The sequence below is a fragment of the Nannobrachium achirus genome (assembly GCF_963921795.1).
Source record: "Nannobrachium achirus genome assembly, chromosome: 16".
Classification (NCBI taxonomy): Eukaryota; Metazoa; Chordata; class Actinopteri; order Myctophiformes; family Myctophidae; genus Nannobrachium; species Nannobrachium achirus.
In genome coordinates this window covers 23,625,575-23,636,792 of record NC_137823.1, presented here as the reverse complement: position 1 = coordinate 23,636,792, position 11,218 = coordinate 23,625,575, and the positions used below count along the sequence as shown (strand labels likewise).

Below are 11,218 nucleotides of genomic sequence, written 5' to 3'. Positions count from 1 at the left end.
CAGTTCTGTTCTTCAGTCACAGATGGATTATTTGCGGGGACATTTACGTGAAAGGATCGCGCACGCGAAACGCACGGGGACATCGACGATCGGCCAAAACCCCCATTCTATCCCAACGGAGATCGAGAAAATAATGGTGAGTTACTGACCTGGGGGGGGAAAAAAAAGAAAAAACAACGCCGCTGTCCAAGATGGAGGCGCGGCGGGCTCATGTTTATAAACATAATATTATGTCTCAGATCACAATACAATAATAGAAATTTCACGGCTAATCTACCAACCACCATTCTATTTAGGACGGCAAGGTGTTAAAGGTCATATGACATCAAAATGTAGTTTATTTTATTGTTAGGCTTTTTTTTTTTACCTCAATTACACAAAAAACAGAACTTTCATCATTCACTGTTTTTTCTGCAATCTGTATTTTTTTTCTTCTTTTTTTTTATAATTAGGCTCAGAAAAGTGAGTTGATTGGCCTGGAGTGGAGTTCAGTTTTAACATTTTAAACGTTTTAAGACACCCCATACATACTTGGTCACCCAGTCCGCCACTGGTCACCCAATGGTATTGCACAGTCTACATACAGACACACACACACACACACACACACACGGTCACGCTAAGGAGACGGTGTGACCACCGCTCAAAAACCAGTCTGTCCTCCATCATCATATTAGTTTAGTAGCTGCGTCCAAACAGGGTGTAGTCCTGAGCAGCTTCCTGGCAGCTCACACACATCTGTCCAGGCTGCAGTTTCGTCAGGGGGCTGAAGGGGATGCACAGACTCTTGGCTCCCATGGAGGGAGCCCCGGGAGGGAGGTCCTGGTCCTTGGCTGTGGTTTTCTTAATCCGGTCCTCGCACTCCATGCCTCCGCAGAATGGAATCTGGACGATCTTGTCCTGGTCCAGTTCTTTTTGAAACGCCTCCATTGAGTCCGCAGCCACCATGTGCTTATTCAGGTCATCAGAAGCCTTCCTGAACAGGTTGTTCTGGATCTCCTCCAGTACTCGTGGGAGTCTTTCTTCCACATCAGCCTCTGCCACGGTGAGGCGGTCCTTGCCTGTGTCCATGTCTCTCCTCACAGCCACACACTGGTTCTGTTTCACGTCTTTAGGACCCACCTCCAGGCGGATTGGCACTCCCTTGAGTTCCCAGTGCTTGGACTTCCATCCGGGGGAGTAGTTGTCTCGGAGGTCATCCTTCACCCTGATGTGGGCCTCCTGCAGCCTGCTGCAGTAATGGGAACACTTGGCCAGAATGGCCGCTTTCTCTGTCTCTTCCAGGCTGGCTGTGATACCACAGGGGATGATGATCACCTGTAGGCAGGCGACGCGGGGCGGCAGCACCAGGCCCCTGTCGTCTCCATGGACCATGGTCAGAACACCGATGGTCCTGGTCGTGAGGCCCCACGAGTTCTGATAGGCAAACTGCTTTTCACCTGGTTTCTTAGGATCCTCAAATATGATCTCAAACATCTTGGCGAAGTTCTGACCCAGGTGGTGAGACGTGGCTCCCTGAATAGCTCTGCCACTAGCAGAGATGAAGGCTTCTACCGTGGTGGTGTAATCCCCTCCAGCAAACTTCTCCTTCTCCGTCTTCCTGCCCTTGACCACGGGGACGGCCATCAGCTCCTCATAAACCCTGGCATACAGGTCCAGGATCAGCAACACCTCCTTTTCTGCTTCCTCCTTGGTGGCGAAGGCTGTGTGTCCCTCTTGCCACAAGAACTCTCTGGTCCTCAGGAACGGCTGAGGATGTTTAAACTCCCACCTCACAACGTTACACCACTGGTTCAGTTTGATGGGCAGGTCTCTGTGGGACTGGACCCATTTGGCGTAGGCTGGGTACATCACTGTCTCACTGGTAGGTCTGACAGCAATGGGTTCTGCCAGCTCTGTCTTCCCTGCTCGAGTCACCCACGCCACCTCTGGGGCAAAGTCTGCAATGTGGGTAGCTTCCTTCTCCAGGGCAGCCTGGGACACAAACATGGGGAAGTAGCAGTTCTCCACCCCCAGCTTCTTAATCGCCTTGTCAAAGAAGTCTTTGATGGTGTCCCAGATGAACATGGACCACGGACGAAGGACGTAACAGCCACTGACGTCATAATACTCGATCATCTCTGCCTTGGTTATCACCTGGGAATACCATTCGGCCAGGTTCTCCTTTTTCTTGAATTCCATTCCCAACCGTGTCTGCTTCTTGGGCCCCTGCTTCTTCCCTTCTTCTCCTCCTGCCGCTCCCTGCTTCTCAGACTCCTGACCAGTCTGCTGCTTGTACTCATCCTTGAGAGCCAATAACTGCTTCACTGCTGCATCCACCTGGTCCTTGGGAGCTTTGTCAGCCTTCAGTTGTCTGACCACCTCTCCTTGCTGGGATACCTGTTGATAGATACTAGAGCCTACAGTAGCAGAGGCTGGGGTAGAGGGAGATGGGGCTGGGGCAGAGGCAGAGGAAGGAGAGGCTCCAGGCTTATATTCCTGGCCCGTGGCCTGCTTGTACTGTGCCTTCAGAGCTAGCAGCTGTTTCACTGCTACATCAACCTGGTCCTTTGGGGCTTTCTCCGACTTAAGCTTCCGCACAACCTCTCCCTCTTCAGCTACCTGTTCATACAGGCCTGCTAAGGAGGAGGTGGTGGCAGGAGGAGCAGGGCTGGAGGCAGGTGGGGTGACCCCAGGTTTATACTCCTGCCCTGTCAACTGTTTGAACTCTGCTTTGGCAGCGAGGAGCTGCTTCACTGCTGCATCAATTTGCTCCTTGGGAGCCTTCTCTGCCTTCAGTTTCCTGACGACTTCACCCTGCTGGGCTACACGGGCATAAGGACTAGCACTGTGTGGGGCTTGTACAGCGGCTGGTGGAGCCATGCCTGGCTTGTAGTCCATACCAGTTTGCTGCTTGAACTGAGCCTTTAGGCCAAGCAGAAGCTCCTCTTTGGGAGCCTTGGCCATCTTCAGTTGGCGTACTGTCTCACCCTGGGCCACAATGCTGGAGAAGACATCACCTGCTGGGGCTGGTGGAGGGACTGCTGAAGACTTGGCAGGGAGAGTGGGGGTGTTCGCTGCCTGGGTCTTGCTCTTGTCTTTGGAGCCGGCTGTGGGCATTTCTTTAGTGTGTCCATCTGCAACCAGCAGGACCCCCAGGGGAGGGATGCTGGAGTTAATGGTGAGCGTTAAGGCCATGCTCCCTAACACTATAGTGACGGTTTTGTTTTCAAGCTGTTTCAACGAAGACGTCGCAAATTAAAGTTTAATATTATCCAGAAAGATGGAAAGAAAGAATAAAGTCCTATTATAGTCTGGTTGCCCTATATAGTTGACTTGAATGGGAAAATGCAAAAACCTTTCCCAAATATGGAGATGACATCATAGACCACACGAGATTGACACGATATGTCCATATATGGCCATTCCAAGATATGGGATATCAGGTCGCACAATCATGATGATGACGTCATCACCCGATTGATGACGTCACTCGGTGTTATTTCAAGGGTTTTCCCATCGGATGACGTCACTCTGACACACACACACACACACACACACACACACGCACACGCACACACACACACACACACACACACACACACACATTTAATCATTTATTTATGTTCACATTTTACAAGAAAACATCTTGAACACAAATACTGGTAGATGCACTCGTCAAGCTCAGAATCTCTTTGATACTGTATGACTAATCATAGTCTATGGATAGGTGCACCAATCAAACTCACCCTGATTCTGTCTTCCTGCTGTGTTGTCCCTCGTGTCATCCTGTGGTCCAGGGAAGATGTCGTCCACACTCTGGTAGATGTCCACCACTCTCTCCTCATACTGTCCTCTGTCCTCCAACTCTAAACTGTCCTCAGTGTCCCCCCTCCGTCCTCTGTCTCCATCCCTCTTCTCACCTTCTTTGTCAAGTCTGGCTTGGCATAAATATCTGTAGACATCTTAAGTATGCATGTACGTATGTATGCTATATCAAAATCATTACATGAACTACCGGTTTATAAACATAATTATACTAGTTTAGCAAAATATGACCATGTCCTTGAGGCTGGTTTGCACAATGCTGCAGCATTAAGGAAGCACAAAACGTAAATTCTCAGACACACAAACCGTATGGTTATATTGTATTGCAAGTGACAGCTCACACTCTTTGTGCACCAATGAAAACAAACCGTGTGCACGCACGTGGGCACGCACTGAGATGGCATTCTAAATATCAACCACAATGAGTAACAGAAGCTAAACTTGACCTCAGATTTCCTGTAGCTTCATGATCTCTCTAACAGTAGGGCCTGTACAACACTACTAACAACTGTCCATCATTAAAAACGTCAAGAATTAATTAAAAAAGGAGGTAACAGGTTTTAATCAAGATATTGTGTGCGTTTAAGACTTAAACGCACACAATATCTTGATTAAAACCTGTTACCTCCTTTTTTTAAACTTTAAGTGCATGTGTGTTGATTCAACTAATTTACATCAGTCACTCAATAGCATGTAATGTATGAGTTGTGCAGTGAGTTTCACTGGATGTTTTTGAAGCGGTGGAAACCGCTTCCAATGAATGGCTTTGTGTGTATCACGCCCATATATGGTCATTTCAGTCCAGAATGAACAGGTTTTTTCAAAAACACAATGTCCGTTACCTTATGTCCATATATGGTCACTCCAGGCCAGAATGAACAGGTTTTTCCTGTCCCGTACGTGTAAAATATCAGTCCAGAATGAATAGGCTTTTTCAAATATGCAATAGGTCTCACTTATTGCATAGGTCTCACCTATTGCATTGGATTGGTGAAGCTTCACATGACAATTCAACCCTATAGGTAATAGCATGGTTTATATACTAAATAATTATTAACTTTGCTATAGTCAGCATGGAGAGGAACATGTACAATTTGATCGTCTCATCAAATGACTCATCAAAATGGTTTCATGTGCTATTGGAGGTTTTATCTGTCCACCGCTTCACTTCGAACCGAGGTTCGTCTTGTTTTATATACACATATACACACATGTGGAAATTCACATTACCTTACTGATGGATCACTGGCCATTATAGCGTGTATTGAGAATAAGAAGTTAATTTATAAAGTTCAACCTCACGAGGAAAGGCTGAAACAACTTGGAATGGATATTATAAGCCCTTTCTACTGAGCAATTGTGCTCACTCACCTTCATCTATCCTCTTAAAGGTAAGACTGCGTTCATGTGATTTTGTCAATATTTATACATTAATAGCGTGACATATGGAGTTGGGCAGTTGGCATGGAAGTCCAATAGGTGAAACATGCCCAATAATTCAGTTTTAAATGCATCAACTGAATGGCCAGATATTAATTGGGACGCTACAATATGCATCCAAGCAATATATATATTTTATTATTATTATTAGTTATTTGTATGTGTTGACAAGTTGGGCACATACTTATTTTATTTGATGTTTGGCACCATTGAAATTGATTTTGCATGAAGAATAAAGCATTCAGCTTTGAGCCCATAAGTCAGTCTCGGAGGTGGCATACCTTGAGTCTCGACGGATCTCCAGCATATAAACCTCAGACAATAAAACATGAATGAATCTGATCACTAACGTAGGAATAGTCAGAAATGCCGGTACCTTCAAAATATGGGCGTAATTTGGGCGTAAATTGTTTGGTGAATTCGGCCCGTTGGCCTTACATGCCTGAGACAGACAGACAAGGACATACACTCTACTTAGCGCTAGCCTCGTAAAGCAGGCTCCTCCTGCCTTAGGAGGAGTCAGTTTACTAGGCTAACTTAGCGCACCTTTTCAAGTTAAATGTATAATTTGTATTTCGTAACATTATGACCACATGATCATATTAAGAGAGACAGGAAAGTGACAAGACAACATACAGTACAGAGTATTATCAGGTTCAGTATTTTTCCATAGGTCAGTATAATTGTTAATTAAAGAGTTGAATAATGCTTATTGTCTCCACCAGCCGAAGGCTGAGGGAGAGTATGTTTTCCCCTCCGTCCGTCCGTCCGTCCGTCCGTCCGTCCGTGCGTGCGTGCGTGCGTGCGTCCGTCCGTCCGTCCGTGCGTGCGTGCGTCCGTGCGTCCTCGCAGTTTGTGAGCAGCTAATCTCAGTCACCGTTGGCCCGATCGCTGCCAAACTGAGCACACACACTCCCTGGATGCCAATCTAGAACCTCTGCCCCACATTTTTCAAATCAGCCTCATGGTGGCGCTATAACAGGCCGATTTGTGTGGCCTGGTTGTTACCAGCTAATCTCCGGCGCCGTTGGCCCGATCGCTGCCAAACTGAGCACACACACTCCCTGGATGCTAATTCAGAACCTCTGCCCCACATTTTTTAAATCAGCCTCATGGTGGCGCTATAACTGGCCGATTTGTGTGGCCTGGTGGAGACCTGTGCTCGGAAGAGCACTGCTTCTAGTTACTTAAGTGAAGTTTTATTAGAAGCTTTCACTGCTCAGTGTACACGTTCATAAAAAAATCACAGTTGTGTGAAGGTGAGCAGTGCTCACTTCACACAAGAAAATACTGTTCCTGAAGAAACAGTGTGGGTTCGAGTAGCATGTTAAGTACAGTATGATGAAGTATAGGCTATGTGCTCATCATTATATTGTCCAATCAGAAAAGGGACATACAGATAGGGACTACCGACATGAGTATTTGATATAATGGAGAAATACAGTAAATATACTCATGGACATAAAATTATACAACAATACCTTCCCTCTACACCAAATCGCTTTGACACAAATAGCAGATCTACTGAGCCTAGCTCATCTAGCTCATCACCTTGTGGCGTGTTGTGAACTTGTAGATCTGCTACTTTTGAGGAATGTTTCCCTATTTTCTCTGAATGTTCGGGTGTGACATACTGAGAATAAGGATGCTCTGATGTGGTTAAAGACAACAGTGTGACAACAAAACAAATATAATAAGATCAAAACACCATAATAAGCAAAAAAGCTAAATCGTAGAAATATATTGAATAAATTGCAAAATAGAATAAAATAAAGTAAAATGTGATTACCGATGTTTCCTGTTGATATTGGTGCATTTCACCCAGGTTTTTTCTTCTCACTCACATCACTTTGTCTGCTGACCACACTCAGCAACGAAATAAACAGAAAATAAAATAAAATAAAAATAAAACAATTCACACTAGGCAAGCAGTAATCACTGTATGATGTGCACTGCAATGTAGTTTCAAATGCACTACATTGCAGGCGCTTTTTCGAAATAAGAAGACACATGTGATCTGGGTAGCTTGACCCAGGAAATGTGCCACGCTCTACAGGGAACAACGGTAAATAACATCTACACAGCCATAGATTGTGACCTGGGGTTTGTCTGTCAGAAGTCCAGGATTCAGTTACACAGGGTGGTGTTGAATCCTGGGTTTCTGAACTTGGAGATGAACTTGGAGAGACAATGGTGTTGAATGATGAACTGTAGTTAATGAACATCATTTTGTCACATACTGCATGTGTTACACAGTTCCACATTGATGGTATAATAATAACTTAAAGTAAAACTAATAATCATGCTGAGCCCAAATAGTTTTTGGTTTATATTAATGTGATTATGGGTGCAAGTTCAGTAACATTTGTACTATTGTACGGTAAAATGTTTGTGGTTTTCTGATTTGCACTAATAATTATTAGTGTTTAACTCAACAAAGCAGTACGCTAAGTCATCAATATGAGGATAAGAGAAACATCACTTCTCACAGATGTACTGGGTTCCATCTGAACAGTTACCATTATACCATCCTACATCTGGGTAGTTGTATGCACAGTTCCAGTGTCCATTATTGGCAGGATATCCACGGACCCAGTACCTGTAGAATACACGACATCATGTATTTTTAACCACATCCACTCACTCAAGTCACTCACATACAGTGACTTATATAGATAGATAGATAGATAGATAAATAGATAGATAGATAGATAGATAGATAGATAGATAGATAGATAGATAGATAGATAGATAGATAGATAGATAGACAGACAGATAGACTTGTAAAATGTCTCACTTTGTTGTCACTGGTGTTCCATCCAACAATGTCCATCTGCCCTCCGTCCTTTTCAGACCAATCCAAGAGTCTTGGTTCGACCATCTGACAAAATCCTGATCATTGTACATGATTGAACCATAATCAATTTTCTTTAATAGGCTACTGGACATCCAGGACTTAAAATCATGAATCATGAAAACACATGAATCTATAGGAGTTTAATGGACACGCAAACGCACATGCACACACACACACACACGCACACACACACACACACACACACACACACACACACACACACACACACACACACACACACACACACACACACACACACACACACACACACACACACACAGACAGACACAGACACACACACACACACACACACACACACACACACACACACACACACACACACACACACACACACACACACACACTGACCTGTTCTTCTTGACTGTTAATGACCACAAGATCTGCTCCTGTCTCCTGGCATTGTTTTCTACTTTCCTCCCAAGTTTTCCGTTCAGTAGATTTGTAATAACAGCTGCTACCGAACTTCATCCATCCACTGGGACATGATTTGCCTAAATATCAAACAGGTGTTTTAATTACACATTTTCAATACATTGATAATCAATTCCAACTGTAGAGCATAATAATTTAGATATATCAATAACAATACACATAATGTATTAGTATTCCTTCAAAAAGGTTTGTAACCTCACCATTTTCCACTAGGGTCAGTTTGGACTTCAGCTGTTTATTCTCCAGGATCAGGTTGTTGATGGTGGTTGACAGCTGGTTCTTCTCCCGCATCAGGGTATTGACGTTGGTTGTCAGCTCGGTCTTCTCCCACGTCAGGTTGTTGTTGTCGGTCTTTAGCCAGGTATTCTCCAGGGTCAGGGTATCATAGTTGGTCTTAAGCTGGATGTAATCATGCACCAGGGTGTCGTTGGTCACGCTGTTGTTATTGGGTGAATGATCTGCAAAGAAAATAAATGGTTATGATAAACACAGTTGTTGCCACTGTTCATCATGTTATTATTGTTACTGGTGTTTTAATTATACAATTTCAATACGTTGATAATCAATCCCAACTATCGAGTAGTAGAGTAATAATTCAATAATATCAATAACAATACATATAATGTATTAATATTCCTTCAAAAAGGTTTGTAACCCCACCATTTGTCACTGGGATCAGTTTGGTCTTCAGCTCGTTATTCTCCCGCATCAGGTTGTTATTGTTCGTCTTAAGCCGGGTATTCTCCAGGATCAGGGTATCATTGGACTTCCGCTGATTGTAATCATGCACCAGGGTGTCGTTGGTCATGCTGTTACTGGGTGAATGATCTGCAAAGAAAATAAATGGTTATGATAAACACAGTTGTTGCCACTGATCGTCATGTTATTATTCTTATTTACGTGCATTAACTTTTCAACTCCACTTTATTCATCATACTTTGCAGATGCATGCAATAATACCCTCAAAAAGAAACAATGACAATTAGACAATAAAATAAGTCTCATGAAGTTTTTGGTTAATACCTTGGTGGCTTTTATAGTTGTCACTTGTCACAGCTAGAACATGTCAGACAACAAACTGCCTGAGTGAGTGATGTGGTAGTTTAGTGACATGGAATACTCACAGTACACGGCCTGGCCTATGTTCCCACCCAGCAGCAAAAGACACAGCATCCCTGAACACACAGCAACAACTCTGGAACGCCTTCTCTCTGTTAGACAAAAACAAGATAAGAGTCAAAAAGTCCTGTTAGCTCAACCCAACCAGACCAAAGTGCTTTGAAATTGCCAGCATTTTCTCTAAAAAAAATACTTTTAGACATCAAAGGAATCATTCCTCCCACTGTCCCTATAATCGACCTCTTTATAAACAGCCTATAAAACAAACAGGCGTTGCTTTTATATTTGATTTGCAGCCGTGACTGCAAACTCAAATCTGTCTCAAGTTGTTATGAAGACACAGCTCAGCCAGTGAGCCAGATTCTCCGACCAATCAGTATCAGCAGCGCGTATACGTCACTTTTAAGGCACCGCTTCGCCTAGTCCAGGCCCACTCTTGAGTGGAGCCGTCTTGGTACCCCGTTAAGTACCACTTTCACACCACTATTAGCTTCAAAATTGCGCTTGTTTTTTGTATTGCTTTTACCCCTTTTTCTCCCTAATTTAATCATTTATGGCAATAGATTTTACTCAACACAGACATTTTTGTGTGGTGGATATACAGTACAGGGGGATATACACTACTTAACAATCCCTCCACAGAACACCTAGGGAAAGCAGAGAACACTGGTGGTGGTTGGAGCAAATGAACAGATACCATGTTCACTGGTATTAACAGCAAGAGGAAGTACAATTAATGAGATGAGCTTAAACAGATCACCAGATTGGTCAGCTGCTTGACACGTCACATACATCACACACATGTGTGTGTAAACACCTCAAGTGTATCCTCCTGAACTAGCACACAGGCTACTTTGAAATATGTGATAATTTGTCTGTGGCTGGTTGCGCAATGCTTTAGCAATAAAGAATATCCTAACAAAATGGAAATACGCACGTACGTACGCATGCAAGCATTTACAGACACACACACACACACACACACACACACACACACACACACACACACACACACACACACACAGACAGACAGACAGACAGACAGACAGACAGACAGACAGACAGACAGACAGACAGACAGACAGACAGACAGACAGACAGACAGACAGACAGACAGACAGACAGACAGACAGACAGACGCACGCACGCACGCACGCACGCACGCACACACACACACACACACACACAGGGAAAGTAAGGAGGGTGCCAGGGTGGACAGTTAAAATCTTTGACCCTATGGTTTAAATGGTTAAAACTTTTTTTTTTTTTTAAGTAACATCTCCGTACTACTTACCAGACTTTTGAGGATCTTTCTTGGTCTGAAGATCTCCATAAACTGCATCGTCCATCCTTTGCAGATCAAGGCAGTCATAATGTCCTTCTTCAGACATTTCTACATTCATTCTTCTTGCTGTAATGGTGGTGTCATTCTCATAGTTTGTGTCTTCTTCTTGGAGCTCAATGTTATCAGAATGCCTAGCTACAGCCATTTGTACCTTTATGACTTCAATTCTTCTAGCAGTTATTTGTTCCACCTCTTCA

The 11,218-nt window shown here is 43.9% G+C and overlaps 1 protein-coding gene across 1 annotated transcript; it reads right to left on the bottom strand.

The window, feature by feature from the left end:
- Positions 1–678: 678 nt before the first annotated feature.
- LOC308300914 (bifunctional glutamate/proline--tRNA ligase-like) lies at positions 679–3,177 on the bottom strand (the record flags this gene model as incomplete). Its single annotated transcript, XM_080744810.1, has 1 exon — positions 679–3,177. The coding sequence occupies one exon, from the start codon at positions 3,175–3,177 to the stop codon at positions 679–681; it is 2,499 nt and encodes an 832-aa protein (XP_080600936.1).
- Between the last annotated feature and the right edge of the window lie 8,041 nt (positions 3,178–11,218).